General features: G+C 31.7%; 1 protein-coding gene and 1 long non-coding RNA gene across 2 annotated transcripts; both read left to right on the forward strand.

Annotated features, from left to right (window-relative positions):
• The first annotated feature begins 2,263 nt into the window (after window positions 1-2,263).
• On the forward strand, window positions 2,264-3,419 carry LOC142537324 (uncharacterized). The gene is made up of 3 exons (XR_012818521.1): window positions 2,264-2,511; window positions 2,645-3,284; window positions 3,351-3,419. It is a non-coding gene; the product is annotated as an uncharacterized LOC142537324 (long non-coding RNA).
• Window positions 3,420-9,169: 5,750 nt separating this feature from the next.
• LOC142537325 (transcription repressor OFP15-like) lies at window positions 9,170-10,367 on the forward strand. Its single transcript, XM_075642863.1, has one exon. It carries the CDS (start codon window positions 9,359-9,361, stop codon window positions 10,145-10,147), a length of 789 nt encoding a protein of 262 aa, XP_075498978.1. The 5' UTR covers window positions 9,170-9,358; the 3' UTR covers window positions 10,148-10,367.
• The last annotated feature ends 12,392 nt before the right edge of the window (window positions 10,368-22,759 follow it).

Here is a 22,759-nt window from a genome sequence, read left to right on the forward strand (position 1 = left end):
TATTAGTGGAATAATCGAAATATGATACATGAAATATAATCCTATATGATCTAAAAATTTGACTCACATAGTCCATATGATAGATTTTGTTGTGCTATAAACACTCGATTCTATAGTTTCCTTAATCAAATATATATGTGAAAATTATTATTATTATTATTTGTTAGGTTAAACGTGCATGAGTGAGAGTAGCACTGAGATGAGCGATCTTCTGGAAAGTTCTCGTACGTCAAGATGCTGACGCTGCACCGTTTGATCTGGTTGGCTAGGTGAGATGTAAAATAGTGACGCTAGATCCTTAACGGATTATACTGTCTCTACTGGAGATATGATAGACGGTAGGGAAAAAGCAAAACTGATATATAAGATATACGAGACAACACCAGTAGATAGCTAGACATGTACCTTCTAGGACTCATAGGTTTAACAATCCTATTCATAACCACCCAAGTAGGCTCACTATGCATTGTTACAAGTATAAAAAAACATCTAATTTTTGGCTTAATAATAAACATTTGATCATATTATTATTATATTATGAATAAGTTGCTTGCTCAATTCTCATGGTTGGGCCTACCCGTGTTCTCGCTTCTTCTGCTTCATGATAATATTTTTTGTCCTATCCTTAAAGATGTACATAGACATTATAGTTCTACTTATATTAACTCAAAAAATTAAAAAACCATTTAAATAAAACGAAACTGTTATATCAAGAAAAAGAGGAGATCTAAAGAGTAGGTCTATTATGAGATTGTCTCACGAATCTTTATTTGTGAGACGAGTCAACCCTAACGATATTCACAATAAAAGTAATACTCTTAGCATAAAAAATAATACTTTTTCATGGATGACCCAAGTAAGAGATCCGTATCACAAAATACGACTCGTAAAACTGTCTAACACAAGTTTTTGTCAGGTCTAAAATGGGTGTTGATAAGAACATATTAATTTCTTTGTATCCCAAATTTGACAAGAATAAGGATGGGCGATGGTTACCTACACAATATATATATATATATACTACACACATATATAACACACTAAAACAACAGTTACGTAAAGCTAGACGCTAGCAACGCGACTTTTCTCATATTGAGCATTTTCTTTCTTTCTTTTTTTTTTAAAAAAAAATTAAGAGTTATAATGAATTAATCGTATGTTACATATAATTTTCGTGAACATTTTTATTAACAAGCATATCGATGTGTTATCTGCTATATAATTATATGGTCAGATTTTTAACTTTTAAATTGAGCGATCATTAATATGAACATAATATTTAACGAGAAATGGATGGAGACGGTTCTTTTATTAAGTAGATGGGTGTCAGATTTATTATGCGATGAAATGAAATTAAAATATCATTTCTTTTTACAGATGGCCACACATATTTGAATCATTACTAAAAAAGGAGGAAAAAAACAACATCGTTTTATTATAAGTTTTAGTTTACCAGGTATCTTGCCATGAAATTTCCGATGAAATTAAATTTAAAAATTATATATATATATATTTTCCGTAAAAAGAAATAATTTTTAAATTTAATTTCATATATATATATATATAAATAGAGTCAAATATAAATTGGTAATTAGTCAATTAGGTTGTAGTCGTTTCTTCTTCCGGCGCGGAATTAAATTCTAAATTTGACTAATTAGTAAACACAATTAAAATTAGGCCAAAAACTATTGAATTTTATAACATAGATAAAATCATAAAAAACCCTTGTACGTAGCTAGCTAGATAATATTTAATTTTATAAATGGTGTATTATACTTGTAAACATTTCAAAATTCAACTGTGCATTTAAAACACAATAAATGATGTATTAAATCTGATTGGCCCGATTGATGAGAAGTACACCCCAAGCAGGGCCAGCTTGGAAGGTGATAAGCTTTTCATAATGAAGGTCAATGATCTTAAGCATCCATGTTTTCTAGAATATTAATTTTCAAGAGCAAAAACAATAATAAAAATAAATAAAAAGTCAAATTAGTAGTGGATATGCAACATATTTTATATAGAATTCATACTCCACGGTTACGACAACATGGGCATCTTACATAAGCAAGACTTTAGATCTATATAGGAAAATTATAATATTGGTGGTTGCATATCTTATTAAGAAAATTTATTACATTTTGTTTTTATATAATATATACACGCGCGCGCACGCATATATATATATATATATATATATATATATATATATATATATATCCTATCCCGCCCCCCTACCAAAATTAAGCCATTCACTCTCTAGACTTCCATTATAATTCCTCTATTAGTACTTCCTTTCTCACGTCACAATTGCTCCACACATACATTAATTAAGCTTCAAAGCAATCCGATATCTCTCACTTATCAACTCTCTTTATATATAGCATGGATTTGGAGGTTCAAAACTACTCTAACAAGCCCATGTAAAATGGCGTACACTCTACCGTCATCACCACGATCGGCCGCCACCGCCTTTCTTCGACGTCTCTAGATTTAAAACCCCTCACGCCGGTAAGCACTCCGAAGAATCGACTCAGTTATTGTTTCTGATTTACTTTAAAGCTGACTTGAAACCCTATATATATATATATATCATAAACTTATTAATAATATTCCATCTGATATTTTGTTGTTGTTAATCTAGAAGTTTTGAGTAGAAAACTACAAAAGATGAATCCAAGAAATGGACCACAACTGGACCTCAAGTTAAATTTGTCACCCCCAAGAATGATCAGTGACCATGTAGTGGAGTCCCCGAGCCGATCATCATCGACCGTGTCTTCAACATCCCCTCAGAGCTCGTGCGTGTCGTCCGAGCCGAATCAACCCGACCACTATTCCATCCGAGAGTCGACGAACCCCGAGGAGACATCCATGGTGCTCGTCGGGTGCCCAAGATGCCTGATGTACGTGATGCTAGCTGAGGATGATCCAAGGTGCCCGAAATGTAAAAGCAGCGTACTGCTTGATGTCCTCCATGATAATTACACCCGGAAGACGAAGAAGAGTTAAGATTTATTATATAAATTGGCATGGTGAACATTAAAAAGGAAACCAATCTTCTAAGTCTTCAATATATATATGCAAGTAGCACTCTTTAATTAAGCTTCATCTCTAGTCCAGTAAGCGTATAATAATTTGCATCTTGCTCCAATGTAACATTAGTCTTGATGAAGATTTGTGCCATCTTTAGCAGAAAACTATGTTGATGTGCCCAAATTTTTCTTGTATTAGGTAATATACTATGCATGTTTTCTTCTTTCTTACATTGTTATTACATTCAGGTCTTCTTTATATATCATAAAATCTGAAAGAGTAGTTCAATATTCATTGAATTTTCTTGCAATAAGATATTTGTAAATTTTCATGCTTTGATAAGATTGGTAACATGTGAAGATAAATTAAGAAATATTTGGCAATCGATATATTGCCGTAAATAAAAGTCCTCCCAAGCAGTTCAACTCCACAATTATTTTTCTGAATATATATTATATTAATATTGAATGTGTCCAAAATTACACTACCAAAAAAAAAAGGCCTACGACAACGGTTATGTATTTTAAAACCATTGTTAAAAGCCCCTGTGGTTAAAGGATGCGCTCAAAGACAACGGTTTTTATCCGTTGTTGTAGCTACAACTTGCGACTGGATTTATGTAAAACCGTCGCTAACTAGCGACAGATGGTTCATGATTTCCGTCGCTAATATTTTCAGTAAAATAAAAAAAAATTCTTTTGATAATATGATAAATCTAAAAAACTTACAATTTGAATAGGCTAACAATATTCATGATTTTAACTAACACTTAAAAATTTACCAAAAATTAATGAGAAAAAATTTACCCTAAATCGAAACTAAAATCGTGTAAGAAAATTTTTTTTTAAGTGTTCTGAAGTGTTAAAATCGTGTAAAATAGAAAAATTTTAAGTGTTGTGAAGTGATGTGTGTTAAATTAGCGACGGTTTAACCGAAAACCGTCGCATTTTTAAACATGCGACAGTTTTGCTTATAACCGTCGCTGTATTTAACGACGGTTTCGACGGTTATAAGCAAAACCGTCGCTAATTTAAAACATGCGACGATTTTACTTAAAACTGTCGCTATTTATAGCGACGGATTATATATCGTCGCTAAATTTAGCGACGGTTGTAAGCAAAACTGTCGCTATTTTTAAATTAGCGACGAGTTTTGCTAAAATCATAGCTAATTTTGCTGAATTGTCGCTAATTGTAGCGACGGTATCAGCAAAACCGTCGCTAAATTCGTTGTTAAAATCACTCTAATCAACAACGGTCGTAGAAAATCGTTGTTGATTGTCCAAAAAACACGCTCAAAGACAACTATTTTATAGAACCATTGTCATTGACTCTAAAATCCGTTGTCTTTGACCCCGAAAAGACAACAGTTTTTATAAAACCGTTGTCTTTTGCTTAAAATACGCATCTAGGACAACAGTTTTCACTAAAACCGTTCTTAAAAAGCATACGACAACGGTTTTAGTAGATGCATTGTTGATTTATATTTTTGTTGTAGTGTTATATTTGGCATATATCCATAACACGTGAAGCTATAAAATTAATTAAATTTAGCAGCATCATTAAAATGAATGCATGCCTGCCCAAGTAGTTCAACGTCCATGTTACAATTTAATAAAATAATCAGCGAAACGTTGCCACGTGCCAAGTATGTGAAGCCTTTAAATATTATGATAGGTTAAATAGATTTATTTATTTATTTTTTAAAAAAAGGGATTGTTAGGAGTAAGGCAAGGATAACTTGGTAACTTTATTTGTTTTACGTCATGTGGTGAGATAAATTGAATCTAAAGGTATTTTATTTAAAGTTGAAATAAAATTTTAGAAATTGGAATAAAAACATTTTATATTATATAGAAAAACATAAGTATAGAGAAAAAAAATTGAAAGACTGACCCTGGCTTCAATCTCTGTTCTAGTTTGGATTTTTAAGAAAACAATTAATTAATTAATTATTTATGATTTGAAGATGAGGTTATTTATTTTAATTTTAATTTTGAATTTGAAAAATAGGCTGTAGAAAGGGATGTAACGAGTAAGTGACGGTGCATGATTATTACATGACAAATAAGAAATTAATTGGGAAACTGAAAGAAAGAGATGTGATGGTTTCCAATTATACTATGATTTATTGATTTTTAATATACGATGATTATATATGATGGGTGTAATAATTGTCTTTGTTTGGTAGAGCGATCGAATCGTGGTGCTTGAGCTGTTGTGCGGTTTAAAATATTTGAGTTACACCATTATCACTAGCTATAGCTTTTGGTAAAGCGACAAGCGCTCGGTTCTACAATTGGTATCAGAACCAAGGTCACGGGTTCGATTGTCATTGATTGCAAGTAGTATAATTATCGCGAGGAAGATTGCTGGTGCAATAATTGTCCCTGCTTGGTAGAGCGATCGAACCGTGGTGCTTGAACTGTTGTGCGGTTTAAAATATTTGAGTTGCACCATTACAACTAACTATAGGTTTTAGTAAAGCGGCAAACACTCGATCTTAAAATATATACGATAGTAATTTGAAAAATAAAATCATTTTTTATGTTTAAATTCCCAATCGTGCAAAACATAGTATAAAAACACACACTAAAATTACATAATTGGTAAAAATAATACTTTTGTTATATTTTAATTATGCTTAAGTTATCTATGTTTTTAATCGTATTATTTATATGAATAGAAATCAATAAATTTAAGAATCTTATTTAATCGTATCATATATTTTATTTTAATTTTAAAAGCACACAAAAATATATACTCATAATTTTTTATAATTATATTTTTAAAACACTTTTTCAGCCCGACTTTCAAAATTCCTTTTATATGATCTACGTTCAACTTTTCATCACATCCGTAAAATAAAGTATTATATTGAATTATAGTCAACACATTATATGACGAACATTTAAATAATCATATATTAGGGAAGGTTTTGGATTTTAGGGAATTATTTGAATTGATTCAGATGAATTTGAAATTTACCACGATGACTCAAAAAACATTTATTTGATATTTGAAATTCATTATCAAATGGATTTGTCCAAACAAACAAATGAATTTGAAATCTCTACCTTCAAATGCAATAGATTCAAAGCTTCAATGAATTTCAATTTATTTATAATCCAATTTTATATAATTCAAAGCAGACAAAATGTATCAAGTGCTTCTGGCCCATTTTACAATGCAACTTCAGCAATTGTTTGGACCTCTAGTCAGATGGGTCCATCACTAACCAAGCCCGAAATCAATTTTTTAAAAAGGCCCGAAGGCGTAATTAAGCTCATCTTCGAGGAGTTCGCTTCTCGAGCTTAAAGGCAAAGAGCGATGATGTATTACCTATTAATGCTTGTACATTCACTTAACAAGGATCCACTCAAAAAAAAAATAAAAATTAAAAAAATTTAAAAAAAAAAAGAAAATAAAAGAGGAAGAAACACATGTTTTGGTGTATTTGAGACAATGAAATTATATATATTTAAAATTGTTTTTTCGCAACGATCCCTGCCCTTTCATTTATATAAAGCGAAGGTTGTTGATAATTAGCCTGTTAAATCAGCTCCTAACATAAAAGGGACAAAAGTTCATATATCCATAGTCATTCCTAACTTTGATTTAAACGTTGGAGGGACTTCGTCAAATACACGTTGATGACTCTTCGACGAGTTAAACATATGTTATGGATGACTTGATTTTATCATTGGATCATTTAACTCAATCGTCAAATATTTTTTTTCCATCATTACATCGGAAACATTTCCACACGCAGTCATTCGACTCGTAAATATTATGAGTGTGGCGAATTGCATAAAAATATTTTAAAATCAGTTATACTTGTTGAAATAGTGTGCAACAAATTATTCATTGTTTAAAAAAATTTAGAGTATGTCTTTTGTGAGACGGTCTCACGAATCTTTATCTGTGAGACAGGTCAACCCTACCGATATTCACAATAAAAAAGTAATACTCTTAGCATAAAAAATAATACTTTTTCATGGATGACTAAAAGGTGAGATCCGTCTCACAAAATACGACCCGTGAGACCGTCTCACACAAGTTTTTGCCAAGATTCTAAATTCTAATGTTGGCCAAGTGATCCGGCATAGCTTGATAAGTAACAACTAACAACATAGGGAGAACTAATCAGCTAGCTTGAGATCAAAATCAAAATAATGATACAGTTACTTTTAAAAATTCCTTATAATTTAAATAATTTTGACTATATGGGATGTGAGTGAAATCAAACTCCCCAATCCAAAGCTATCTATTTGAGATATACTAATCTTGATATATTATTTAAATTTTTTTGAAAGAAATATGTTATTAATTTTGTGTACTATAATGTTTGTGTGATAGCATACATCTGCTGCACGAGACGTAGGCTTTTCTACTCATTAATATACTTCACATGATTTTCCACTCCATTTGGTGTCTCTTTTTAACCCCGCGCCTCATAAAATTTGAATTTCATATCAAATGCCTTTCTTCCATGATATGACCAGTAGATACGGGCTTGTACCCCAGTCGGCGTTGCACCATAATGATTTGAGTTCGAGTTCGAGTTCGAGTTTCTTTTCGCCTGATAAAAGGATGATATGACCAGTAAAGATTTGTAAATTCAATAATTTTACCATATGGCAACGTTTTCATAATATATACATGCTAATGTCACTTGCCATTAACCTCCGAGTATGACATCGGCAATATTCCCCAGAATTAAGCAATGCAATTCCAAGTACAAACCTGATAACCTTATTCAAGCACACGAAATGATTAGAATTTAGGGCTTTGGCATGAGAGGTTAATTAAGAACTTGATGGGCAATCTGATTGTCAATTTATTTCTAGTGGATAAAATCCGTAATTATGTAAAATATACGATAAGTATTGAATGTGATGAAATATATCTAAATTGTATATCCAATAGGTAAGTGTCAACTTATTCGTAGGTACGGAGGTTGATACGGTGGGTGATCATAATGGATGAACAATACCACTAATAAGATGACACTCATATATTGAATATAATTAAAACAAATGGATGAACTTGGTGGACGTAGACAACATATCACACCTTTATACATATTACTTAATTATGGAGAAAAATGTAAAACATGAGCCTTTCCACTTTTTAAAATTATAAGGGAAAAAATATATTCTCATCCATAATACAAACATTTATTAATAAACTTGTTTCCGCATCAAAATCAATCAAATATTCAAACTCAAAAGCCCAAAAATTCTCTAACACTTTGACACCATATAAATATAAGCGATTTAATTCAAAAGCGTTAAGAACGTACTCACGAAATAAAAGAACTCACCTACCTCCTATTGTGCTTCATGTACTCATTGGATGACCCAGTTTGCCGCAAAATTTCACCCAACTTCGTAGGGCACTGCCCCGTGAGAAATCAAAGATCCAATTTTAATCAAGTATATGTGGGGTCTACCAATTTCTTTAAAATCAATGGTCCAGATCCTGTGGAGGCAATGCCCCACAGTGCCACACGTCATTCACATTTAAACTGAAAAAACGAAAAATAAGATGTTATAATTTAAATTTCGGTAATTTAATAAGATCATCCATTCAAAGGGTAATTACATAATCTAATCGAACTGAATTGAAAGAGAAAAAGTGAACTAAGAACCTAACTGATTACAAAGTCAGACTGATAAAATATAAGGAAGATACTGATAGACAAACTGAGAGAGAAATTGTTGAGGTGCAATAATTATCCTTGCTGAAAAGAGCGATCGAACCATGACGCTTCGACTGCTATGCAGTTTAAAAGATTTGATTTCACAATTACCATATGTTATAACTCTTGGTGTAGTCTTTTTTTTAATACATGTTGAATAGTATTAGACAACAAACGAAACAATTTTAATTAATGAAATGTACAAGTATTGGATTTTACAATTCAACATTTTGAACCTTTAATACATACCTCATCACCGTGTCAAAACTGTTCTTGCTAAATGATATCATTTACATAAGAACGGGAACGGAACAAATATATCGAAGAATATTCAAATTATATGTTCAATATTTCAAAATACAAAAAAAAAATTATTTCACTTTGAATATTATTAGATCATATTTATTATAAGCTAACAGGACAGCATTAAATATAGTTTCTCTTTTATATTGACCTATTTCATACTTGAAAATCTGCCGTTGAAGTGAACCTACCATTTCTGTTCGCTTTAAATGCTGTTGAGCGAGTAAAGAACAGACAACATTAAAATATTACATCACTATCTTAGACTACATCTTTTCCTCACTCCCAAGTCCCCCTGAAATTTACCATTCCCCAAATGGGTAAGAAAATGAAGTTCCCATTTCTTTTCAAGACCGCCGACACCGCCGCCTCGGCCTCCGACACTTCTTGGCAGTGGCCAGCCTGCGTCAGCAACCCCAAAACCCTCTCTTTCAGAGCGGACCCAAACGAAGACTTATACAAACCCATGAACTCCGCATATCTTGAATTCACAGAAATTATTCCAGATTATTCTGAAGGAAGTTTCTTCTACGAGGAGGCTAACATTGATCCATCTGCGGTGGTTCGAGGGCTGAGATCATCCGACAGGCTGTTCTTCGAGCCTGGAGAGACGAACTCCATCCTGGAAGAATCAAGAACTGGCCATGATTTTCCGTACAAAGAAACTGCCTCCATCTTGGCTATGGATTCAAGGGATCCGTTCTCGGATTTCAGGGCTTCTATGGAGGAAATGGTGGAGGCTCACGGTTTAAAGGATCGGAAATGCTTGGAGGAGCTTCTGACTTGGTACCTTCGAGTTAATGGCCGAACTAACCATGGATATGTTATCGGAGCTTTTGTAGATTTGTTGTTGCACCTCTCTTTAGTTGCTCCCGATTCTATAAAATCCGCCATTGATGAGCCAGCTTGCTCATCTTCTTCAAATACCACGCTGAACTCTTTGACTTCTCCTCTATCTTTCTCTTCTTCCACTTATTCCTCAATCTGCAGCCCTTGTTTATCTTCACTAGAAAATGAAGTTGAAATAGTTGTGGAGAAAGTTGTTGGCTGTTCTTCTTCATCGTCATCATCTTCACATATTAATGCTTCTTCTTCAGGTGTTTAAGTTTATTGGTTTTTAGATATTAAAGGTGAACTTGGTCCAATTTTTATCTTGTATTTTTTCCCTTTAGGAGTTAATCGGTGTAGATTGATTTAATACACCAATATAATATTGTTGCCAGCTGCATGCAGGTAGAAGATGATATATAGTTGAATCATTTTTGATAAAATGAAAATCAATTGTTTCCAACACCTTTCGTTCGTGTGAGGATTCATGTAAGCGACTTTGACGTATCGAGAAGATCTCTGTATTTTACGAAATTTAATGAAAATTTGAAGATAAGATAGGTCCTTGGATAAAAAATATCGCATTGAAATTATTGTTGTGTCTATGCCAACGATTAATGCTTGTATTTAAAACATAATTTTCGTTTTCAAAAAGAAAAAAAAAACATGTTTTTCTTATATAATAAATATTTATATTAAGATAAATATATTTTATATTGTTATATATATAGATTAATATTATATTCTATCTGCATTCGAATCGAGAGGGATTTTCACATTGGAATTCAAATTGGAGAGTGACTATCGGTCGACAGTTGACAGCAACAATTCTAAAACGATTCAAAAATTTGCAGTGGTCCTGTCTGAAAAATAAATATTACGTAAATATATCTGCAGCATCTTCATAAGTAACCAGAAATTGAGAGAAGAATCCATACTTTCATTAATTCATTCATATGAATGCCTTTACATGTTAGCTGCAACAAGATCTTTCAACTGTATAATTACCCTTTTAGTTTTTGACAGGCCACTGCGGATTTTTCGAAAATTTCTGAAATTTTACGTTTAACATTTTAAAAAATGACATGTTTTCTTGGGTTGTGCTCGTGCCGTAGCTTAATTTTTAAAAATAATTAATTTGGTTTAGAAACGTAATCATTAAATCTTTTCGGAAAATGTTATCTTTTCAGGCCTCACTGGCTGAAACGATTATAGACTTTTCGTGTCTGTTTAAACAGATAAGGTTGGAGGAAAAGAACAAGAAAATGAAATTATTCTCATATGGACAAGACAATGTTACTTATATATCGCATCAATATAAAGTTTGGTGGTGCTTAGTTCATCGTAATCCAATGGTAACATGTTTATCATGAATGATACAATTGTTCGTATGCGAATGGATTCGTACTCAAATGATTCCTATCAAAGCAAAATTGAAGCCCGTTCCCGCCGCGCTCACGCCCTGCTGGCCTGCCAGCGACTAAAACCGTAGACTTGTACAACGGGTTGTTTACTTGCCTAAATATAATTTAACAAACTAATTAAACATTTCATGCAACCGGTGGGATTTGAATCAAGATCACCCTAGTGGTTCACTAGGGCAAGAAATCCTTGGCACTCAGATCAGGTTTGGGAAGGTATGTATTATTTTGTTTGAAAGTTGAAACCATTAAAAAAAATACCAAATTCACAATTTAAACCTGCAAAATACCAAAAATGGCATTTTGTACCCCACTTTAGAGCGAATCATTTATCACAATTATGTACCCCATTTATCAGTTCCCCACATACTGAACCATGTATTAGCTAGATCGGGAACAGCCTGCTGCTGGACTTGTCCATTATAGAAAGATCTTTTTAAACTTAAAATTTTATTTATATTTTTATTATTTTATATAAAATGCAAAATTATGTACATGTTCAAATAAAAACAAGAATCTCAAGCTTAAAATTTTAATTTTCATTTTTTTAAAAAGCTGAAATTGACTCTCGATCGAAATAATAATAATAATAAAAATTAAGATTTTGAGTTCAGAATTAAATATCAATTTCAATTTAAACATTTAAAGTACATTTTTATGAAACATTTCAAATATTGTCAAATCCAAATATTTTGAAAAGAAACGAATCTTTCATTTTGTTTCAAAAAGTTAAGCCCAGGCGACATCTCATGTTTCAAATCAGTCATTGAACATACAATTATTGAATAACTATTTCATTCTCTTTTAGCCAATCATTGTACAATGAATTCGTATTGTTTTCCAAATTGTGACACTATATTATTCTACTTCGCATGAGTTACATTTAACATTTAGGCGAAGGTTGTGCTACACAGAATAAATTACACTCGATGTAATGATAGTCATAGTCTCTGAATTTGTGTACTCCTCTCACAAAATATGCGATCTCACATCAAAAACAGCGGACACCTATGGGATGTGTTAAATTTTGTAACGATAATGAGTTATCCTGGATCTTGGGTCTAGTGTTTTCATGGGTATGCGTCATCACTCCATTATCTCATCCCTAGAATTGATTTTTTTAGCTTCTTTAACATTCGAACTCAAGACATCTAGACATAAGTATCTAAGTTCATAGAGTGTGAGTATATACATACATATATATATATATATATATATAAAACATAGTTGCATAAATTGCTCCACTCTTCGTGCTGTTTCTTTCCTAAATTTAAGCTCTCACACACACACTAAAGCAAAAAACTTGTGTGCGGGTCGTATTTTGTGAGACAGCTCTCTTATTTGGGTCAACCATGAAAAAGTATTACTTTTTAAGCTAAGTGTATTACTTTTTATTATGAATATCGGTAGGGATTGACCTATCTCACAGATAAAGATTCGTGAGACCGCCTCACAAGAGATCTACTCATATATTAGTATTAATGGAATAAAAAATATAATATGGTTTTAAAAAAAGGTAAATTTGTGAAAAATCCCTCTGCACATTTTTGAATTAAAATTCAGTACCTCACCACAATTTTTTAAGATTTAGTACATGACAATGATATAATTTTAGTTTTAACTCCTTATAAACCCAAAGTTACAATTTTGCCCTTTTATTATTTAAAAAAATATAATGTAATCCACAAAATTACATATGTTTTCTTCATCTAAAATATAATTTTTTAAAAAAATTATTTCTCAATTATCATGGAATAAGAGTAAATACTTATTTTGACATGCAAAGTACTATTAGGGTGTGTCAGATACTTGATTTCGTCCTTTGAATGCTCCAAATGTATAAGGAAATACTATATTTTTGAATAATCACCACAAATTCAGTCATTGTTGGTCTTTTCATGAAGAATACATTATGATAACTTATTCATGTCATTTTTTTTTAAAAAAAAATATAGTTTATCACTTATCATGAAATAAGTTTAGATATTTATTTTGACATACAAAATACCTATGTTGGAGTTCCAAATGCTTAATTGGACTTTTTTTAATACTCCAAATTAGTAAGAAATACTGGATTTAAGAGCAATCACCAAAAATTCTGTAATTGTTAGTATTTTCATTGAAATTGCGTTAGGAGGACTTATTCGTATCATCTAATTTTTGAAAAAAACACAGTTTCTCACTAATCATGGAATTAGAAAATACTTATTTTGACCGATAAAGTATCTATTTTGGGATTCCAGATATCGATCAAAATAATTATTTTTCTAATTCCTATGATTAGTGAGAAACTGTGTTTTTTCAAAAATTAGATGATATGAGTAAGTTATCCTAACACAATTTTAATGAAAAGACTAAAAATTACAGAAGTTATGGTGATTGCTCGAAAATCCAGTTTTTTTTTTTATTTTACACATTTGGAGTATTCAAAGAGTCAAATTAAGCATTTGGAACTCCAAAAATATAGGTACTTTATAGGTCAAAATAAATATCTAATCTTGTTTCATGATGAGTGGTGAACTATGTTTTTTTTAAAAAATAAAATTACATTAATAACTTATCATAATGTATTTTTCATGAGAAGACCAACAATGACCGAATTTGTGGTGATTACTCGAAAATATAGTATTTTCTTATACATTTGAAGTATTCAAAAAGCGAAATCAAGTATCTGAAATCCATAATAGGTACTTTGTATGTCAAAATAAGTATTTACTCTTATCCTATGATAATTGAGAAATAATTTATTTAATTATATTTTAAATGAAGAAAACATATGTAATTTTTGTTGATAAAATTATATATTTTTTAAATAATAAAAGGACAAAATTGTAACTTTGGGTTCGTGGGGAGTTAAAACTAAAATTATATCGTTACAAGACTAATTTAAAAAAATTGTGTTAAAGTATTGAATTTTAATTTAAAGACGCGCGGAAGGATTTTTTACAAATTGACTCTTAAAAAAAGAGAGTAAAGAATGTTAAACTAATTTCTAACAATTTTGGCTTTATCATAGACACCTATATGAAATGCACATGCATCAATCTCCGAAAGATTCACGTCCTCTCTCGGCGCCGAACCTTCTAAACTTTGTGCTTTACCAATTTTCTCTTACAAACTAATTCACATTTAATATATAATAATGGGAAGATAATATTGATTAGTCGTGCAATTTGACTTAATTGATATGAGTGCATAAGATATTAATTTATTAGTTCTTTTAATAATATTAATAGAATCTTTTGCTCAGAATATTACGGTGGAGAGCGCTTCATAATATTATCCTAACGGAACAAAACTTACTTGCACATCATGTTCCGGTTACTGGAAGATGTTTGTTGTGTCAATTTAACTGGGATACTTCCAGTCATGCCCTATTTTCTTGCCCGGCTGTGAAATCTTGTTGGAAAAGAAGCTGGATTTGGTCGTCTCTTAAGCAGCTTCGCCACTTAGACGTGTTTGATATATTTCTAGGGATGAAGGAGAAGCTGAGTAAACCTGATTTCTAACTGTTTATCATGCGTACTTGGGCCACTTGGAATGAGAGGCTTCGCTATCTTCATGAATGTAATGGCAAGGCTCGAGAATTGGATGCTGATTGGTGTGAAAATCTGCTCCGGGAATTCCGTGCGGCACGTGATTCAGTTATGAGCGGCACAAAGTCAACTTTGATAAGCTCTCAAAGCACTTGGTCTGCCCCGTTAGTTCACCAATTCCGGTTGGATGTGGATGCAGCTTTTAAAGAGGGATATCCTAGTTGTGCAGTCGGTGGAGTGATTCGTGATCATGAGGGGCAACCGATTTTGGCTTTCGGAGAATTGATTGACAAGGCCCAATCTCTTACAATGGCCGAGCTTCTTACCATCCAGGTTGGCTTGAAAGTCGCCAGGTAGAACAACATTCAGATTCATCAAATCACCTCGGACTCTCTTCTTGCAGTGCAAGCAGTCACAAGGCCAGAAGAGGATCTTAGTTATGTGGGTTCTATTGCTGCGGATATTAGCATACTTATGGAGGCACTCGAGAGCTCTCATCTTTTTCATGTCAGGAGATCGGCTAACCGGGTGGCTCACTTGGTTGCTGCTTTTGCTTTTTCATCCTCCTCTCATTTTGTTTGGGAGCATGGATCTTTTCCTTTGTGGTTGATTAAACTTGTAATTGCGGATATATCTTCTTCTTAATAAATTACAAGATTTCAACTGTAAAAAAAAAAATAGAATCTTTTGCTCAATTTTTATCTTACATAATGCTAATTATATTTTTGAAATATAAAATATTCATCCACAAATCCACTATTGACACATGTCGATAGAAAAATAAAATTGGACATCTAATTAATATCTTTAATTCTTTATTATATTATAAAGAATTAGAGTAAATACCTTGGTCTCTTCCGTATGAATATTCCAAAATGGTATTAATTTACGATATTTATTAACTGCGCCTGTAGTTTAATTTTAAAATTTAAAAGTTATCAGATATTTTTAATACAAAATATTCATATATTAAATCACAAGTACGTAATATATTTAGACTTGTGTGTGTTTTCGTACGAATTATAAAAAAAGCTATGGAAAATGTAAATTTTTTTAAAAAAAATCAGATTTGACCTTTATTTAATGATTTGATGAAAAAAATTATTAGAAAACAAATTAAATGAGATAGATTGGTAAAAAAAACTATGGAAAATAATATCAAATATCAAAATTGAACTACAAAAATGAGACGGATGAAAAAGACAATACGACCTAAAATGACGAGGGAGTATTATTTATTATTTATTTTGGAAAATTCACGTGATCTTGAACCCTGCAGGCTTTAATATCGATCAAGCTATGATTTTATTTTCATTTCCAAGAAAATTGATTTTCTCCCTGAAATTGATGGATGTAAACATTGTTTATAGAAGTTGGTGCTTTGTTTATTGACAAAAACTTGTATGAGACGGTCTCATGAGTCGTATTTTGTGAAATGGATATCTTATTTGGGTCATACATGAAAAAATATTACTTTTTAAGCTAAGAATATTACTTTTTATTGTGAATATTGGTATGATTAACCCGTCTCACAGATAAAGATTCGTGAGACCGTCTCACAAGAGAGTGTTTATTTTACCGATAACAATAATTAATGTTTTATTTGTGCATTTAATTCCACTCTCAGACGAGGCAAGGCCCATTAATTATTTCACGTGATGATCGATATATTTATAGAGAAAATTCATTTAATTTAAATTATAGAATCAAGTAATCTAATAAGGAGTCTGGAACACCAGGGAATCACGAACACACGTCATTCTTTTTTTTTTTTTTTTTTGAAATGGTTAATTACGTACAAAAAGTTTTTCGATCCATTTAAGTTTATTAAAAAGTTCTTGGTAAAATCAATCAAGTAAAATTAATTTTCATATATTTTCAATTTATGACCGAACCGTGAATAAACTAAAAGTTCCTATATTTTTAAATTTTTTGCTAATGTGCATCTCTGAAAAATCAATAGAATAAAACTCTCACGTATTATCTTTACATAAAATATATATACTTGCATTTTTTAATGAGTTATAAGCAATTATAAAGAGATCCTAATTCTTTTTTATTTCATTCAAAATATCATTTTCATTTTGAGAACTGTATGTTTTCGCAAAATCTTATATATGAATGAAAAAAATATTTATTGTCTGGGAAACTTTAATTACACATATTAAAAAAATGGGTCCTTTTTTTTAGAATTCGAAGATAATACATGGGTGTCTTAGCCACACAATTTACCGTACATGCAATTTTAGCTTATTATTTTTTATGGGTTTTCAACCACAAATTTAACGACACCATTTAAATCGTATCACATCGAATTTGATAAAAAAAAAAATGACATCGATAATATTGGACTAACTCGACTGTTCCAACTTTGTCATCGGCTAAATCATGTGAATTAACTTGGTTAAATTTTCTTGAACGTATAATTATTTTAAAATTTTTATACTTAGAAACTAACAATTTAAATAAGTTAACTTGGACTGCATACAGAGTAGTAAAATTGCTCTCTGATCTTGTCTGCGATTTTAGGAGCGCCTAAGTGATCAACGAGTCGTCCTCTTCTCCCTTCCTGACTCCCGAGCACAAGTTTTACCAGTTTTTCATTCTATATGGATCTATAGCTTGTCGGTTTTTTTTTTTTTTTACGACGTGAGACTAAACAAATTTGTTACAATTAGGTCATACGCCTAAGACATTATTTCAAACTTATGATCTTTATGTAGATAAGTTATCAGTCATTAGCTTGTTAGCTCCATATTTTATTACAAGCATAAACTTTCGATTATGGTTTACCAACAACACACACAATTTATACATAAGCAGCCAAAACAAAAAAAAAACATTAGGATTCTGATGCACTGATCAAATGCATCATCAACTTTAAAAACTTTGCATCCACCTTTGCCAAAACACAATCAAACAAAAGACAAATTGCAATGAGAAACTCAACCTGTAAAGCGAGACGTTCTTGAACGCTACACTTCGGTTGCATCATGGCAGATTTCCAGGACACCTAACAAATTCAGATATGAAGCATGACAACCACTTTCTGGTGTGTTTGGAAGAGAGTATTTAAAGTGATAACTTCAGTATTAGTCTTAGGTTCTAGTCACGAGACTTTTCATAGAATACTACTTCACATTTATCACACATAAAAATGGAAAATAAAAAGACATTGGTTTGGATACTTAGAAAACAATGACGAAATTATCATACCAATAGGCCGAGCCTAAATAGGAGCATAATATAAATTAGCGAACGACTCATACGCGATACTTGTGTAAACTAATGATTATTACATAAAATTTTGTTATAGTTTTTAATTGTTATTTGATATTGTAATTATGAGTAAATTATATGAAAAAATTAATTATCTAAATGAAAATAATATTTCGTAAAAACTAATTGGTGTTACGATATCGCCTTAACCTTTATATATAATTTTATAAAATATAAAAGATCAAATAACAAACAATGTAAGCTAGTTTTTTAGCATCTCAATTATCAGTTAATGAAAGGCCACAACAGCATTGCTTTCTACAAATTTATCTGCACACTGTTGATTCAACAAGTTTAGATATTCAAGTGATAATTGGGCCTCGAGATTAATTCCCTTCAAGATCGGCCCATGAAATTCGGATCTACCTTTAGCCCATTTTTCATCTTCTTACATCTTTCGTAAACTCAGACCTATGACGATCCCTATGTAAACTGTTATTTCAAAGTTCTCTATAGATGTTTGAGAATCAAAATAAATTATGAGCGTGTCTATTTTATTTTGACTGAAATCAGAAGCAAATCAGTAAATGCAACAGTTATTGAGGGATTCGGATCCTCTCTCGTGGGAAGAAAACAACACCGGGTGTTTAGGCGAAACAACATTGTTTCGACCAAGTTTCACGTATTTTTGTTTTGAATTAAGATGATCCTCATGTCAACTCGAAAACAAAAAATACATGGAGCCAGTAAAAACGGCGTGTTTCGGTTTCGGCACACAAAACTACCTCCCACTTAACTATGAAATTTTAAGAAGAGTTTTAAATTACAAAACGAGGTTTTTGTATAATAATTGTTGGCAAAACTTGTGTGAGACGCTCTCACAGGTCGTATTTTGTGAGACGGATATCTTATTTGGGTCATCCATGAAAAAATATTAATTCGCGATTTAAATCGAATAACATTAAACTGTTGCTGCTCACCAATTTTAATTAGTTCTTTATCAACAACAACAATAATATATATTTTAGACCTAAAACTACAAAACAAAATGTGAGATTACAAATTTTACGATTTAATCCACATACAATTTTCTTCCCTTATTACATTTGATATATACCATCATCAACGCGTCACACGTGCAACAGCTGCGAGTCACGTGGCATCCTCCGCATCCATGCGCTCCGGCGGCGGATGCAGAGTACACCCGTTCCAGATTTCTGTGAAAGCCCTCACGATAATCCCATGATAGTAGGGCGAATTCAGCTGCAAGAAACAGCAGAGCAGTTCTTTTAGTTCATCTTTCGAGTATATCTCTTTCTCCAGAATCATCTGTAGCATCGAGTGCCGGAAATCAAGATATGGGTCGTCCGAAACTTTCTCCACCGCCACGCTCTGATCACCGATCCTTCCGAAGCCCTGTACAGACGCCAGGCTAATCTTGATGTCGGAGTACGTTGCGGACAAGGTCAAAGTGGTGGTGGTGGTGGTGGTGGTGGTGTCAGATGAACTGAAGGAGGAGTTTTGGTCGTGGCCACCGTCTGCAGTCGCTGCATCCTAACTTCACAGCAACTTTGTTTGGATTAACGTATCTTTTCTTGGTGCTTGACATTCTGAAAGGAAGGGGAGAATGAATAGACGATTACTGTGAGTTCTAGTGTGCGAAAATGGTGCAGAAGCTTAATAACAATATAATAATCTATGTGCATTGAAGTTTGGAAGTGTTTGTCTCTCTGCTAGTCTCGTTAACCTATAAATTCTGCCCGTGAACTTTGAGGGATACTCCCAAATTTTTCTTAGTATTATTATTACTATAAAATATATTACAGGTATATTATTATTTTAATTTTTAAAATATGTTATATATACATGTACGTGTCTCAAATATTATTTTAGTTGATTGTGTGAATTGCTACTTGTTTAACTTGAACTAGACATATTATGGATAAATCAATATATCAATTAGTTAATATAATACATACAAGTCCGTCTCCCTATATCAACTTCAATATATAAAAAATATTACTTTTTGTTTCAAAATATTATTTTTAATTGTAAAAGTATATTTTATGTTATTTATTTTATGAGAATTATTGTGTAATATATGTTGATTTGAATAAAAAATGTTATTTTTTATGTCAAAAATATATTACGTAATATATTCTATTTTGAGTGAAAAATATTATTTTTTTTGTCAAAATTCAAAATATTTTTTTCTTATCTTATATTTGGATAATCTATTTTTATTAGGTTGTATTTGGAGATATGAATTTGAAATAAATAGATTTCGATCAAATTTTAAATATATATCTTACTTGTTTACACATTATTAATATAAAGTAGAATGAATTTTAAATGATATCATAATTTAGTGAACTTTAAATTCATCTTAATTAACATGAAATACTATATAAATTTGTAAAGAACGGATTTGAAATTTATTGTCTTACTTTTATAAACAATAATAATACATTTGAAATCCATAAATCCACATAAAATATTAGATAATAGAAATATGAATACTGCATTTTTTTTTCTTTTGAATCATCTTGCATAAACTTTAAAGAGTAAGTCTCTTGTGAGACAATCTCACGTACCTTTATCTGTGAGACAGGTTAACCATACCGATATTCACATTAATAAAAGGTAATATTCTTAGCATAAAAAATAATATTTTTTCATTGTGACACAAATAAGATATCTATCTCACAAAATACGACCCGTGAGACCGTCTCACACAAGTTTTTGACAACTTTAAAAGTATGTTGCGCCTAAAGCACGAGGTAGATATTGAGAGAAGCTTACTGGAATTTAGGGATCAATTTTGGGATAATTGCACTGAATTGGGTTCCCCTAAGATTCTTCAATTTTTCCTATCTACAAACATCACACCACCCATTGAGGTACACTCACAATTAAATTTTGTCAAATAAAATTTATTTTGATGAGTTAAAAGTGTAGAATATAATTTATATAAAAAGACGTGAAAAAAATGAAATTTTGATATAATTTATATATATTTTTGTTTATTCTTCCATATTATAGAATATCCTACATTTCAAGATCTTAAGAAATTATGTGAAGGAGATATAAAGGGATATCAATGTAACGTATTTACATGTCAAACTTATAGGTACAAAGTACGAACAAATTAAGTCGAATTCCAAGTTTCCCCCCTTCAATTATAATATAACTTTTTAGTATTAAAATAAACTAAAGTTATTAAATTTTTTTAAGAAAATTACTCACTAGTGGAATTTACATGCCTCATTTCAAAATGTACCTAAAAAGCATCAAATCACAAGTCTCAACTTAATACATACTTTGATAACTTACTTTAATAAACCCAGTTTTTTTCCTAGCTGAATTCGAAGCATAGGTTATTTAAGGTTGAGTTCAACCTAATTTTCGGGCATTGCTAAGAGTGTGTATCATTATTCACATTGATTCTTATATATATTTTTATATGGGAACTTCATATGTGAGAATGAACGTAGATCATTGGATGTTCGTGTTTTAACCATTATTGGTCTCATGTACGGAAACTTGATCTTAACAGAAAGGAATGGTTAGCTTTTTCCCAAAAAAATTCCCTCATTCGAAACATATTACAAATTTTTATGGTCACCGACTAATTCTAGAAGGTAGCATAGATGAAATAATGAAGAAAAACTACCCTCTAAGCATATTATAAAATTCTACTTCCACCAACTCCCAGCTGACCACTTCTTCCGTAAGACACTTCCAATACGTGCCTATTGCATGGATTTGTTTTTTGTGAAGATTGGCATGTAATACATTTATAATTAATAACCCTTTGCCTTTCATTTGAATCCTGTAACTGCTGAAAGAGCATGCATATATATCAGGCAAAAGCTGATCTGAGAAAGGGAGAGGGTTGATGAGATGTAATTTTTTTGTTCCAGTACATATTTATTATGGGAATTTGAGGTTGTCAGTTTCGCATTTGACTTATGCTTAGTAATTTTTTTCATTATGATAGGAAGAAAAATAAAAAACAATAAATTTTCTTAGCTCATGACAGTAAGAGGGTATCAGCGTGGAGTTTTATCTTCTTTACGTATGTAAAGTGTCCAAAAATTTTGTCTCCTTTTCTTCTAATTCAAAAATACGAGTCAGGCACGTAAATGGTGTACGGTATAATCCATGTCTGATTTCGAACATCATCAAGCTTCCAAAATGTCCTCGATATCCTCTCTAGCCGTGTCAACGGATGCAAATCTCCATTTAGATTGTGAAGTGAGTGAGAAAGGCCTTTGATCTTATCCGAGTGTAAAATGTTAAAGAATGTTTCCTCGTACAAGTCGAAACACAGGAGACGAAGTGAGTCCTGTCCAGTATAAAGCCCCGTTAACAAAAACACACCAGGGCATGCCCCTTCACCTTACATGGTGTACTTGTTCTTAATGGGTTTCCAGCCACCAGTACTCAAGTCTTTGAAGTTGTTTCTAGCTATAGGATAAAGTGATCATCTGCCACTGAATGCAAATTACGATGATGATAACGCATTGGTTCATGCTATGGAGATAACAGAAACCACAAGCACTGACGCCTTCTGAATATGGTTGTAGGGGTAAATAGATGGTTTTCCAAACATGGGAAGAGGAATTTGGCAAGAGCAAAAGGTTGGGATTTTTTATTATGTAGAGGAATGAAATAACATGGTAAATATCAAAGTTTTCCACTTTTTGCATA

The sequence above is a fragment of the Primulina tabacum genome, chromosome 2 (assembly GCF_025594145.1).
Source record: "Primulina tabacum isolate GXHZ01 chromosome 2, ASM2559414v2, whole genome shotgun sequence".
Classification (NCBI taxonomy): Eukaryota; Viridiplantae; Streptophyta; class Magnoliopsida; order Lamiales; family Gesneriaceae; genus Primulina; species Primulina tabacum.

Excerpts from the sequence above, each read along its gene's own strand:
- LOC142537325 (XM_075642863.1), top strand. The coding sequence starts at position 9,359 with ATGGGTAAGAAAATGAAGTTCCCATTTCTTTTCAAGACCGCCGACACC.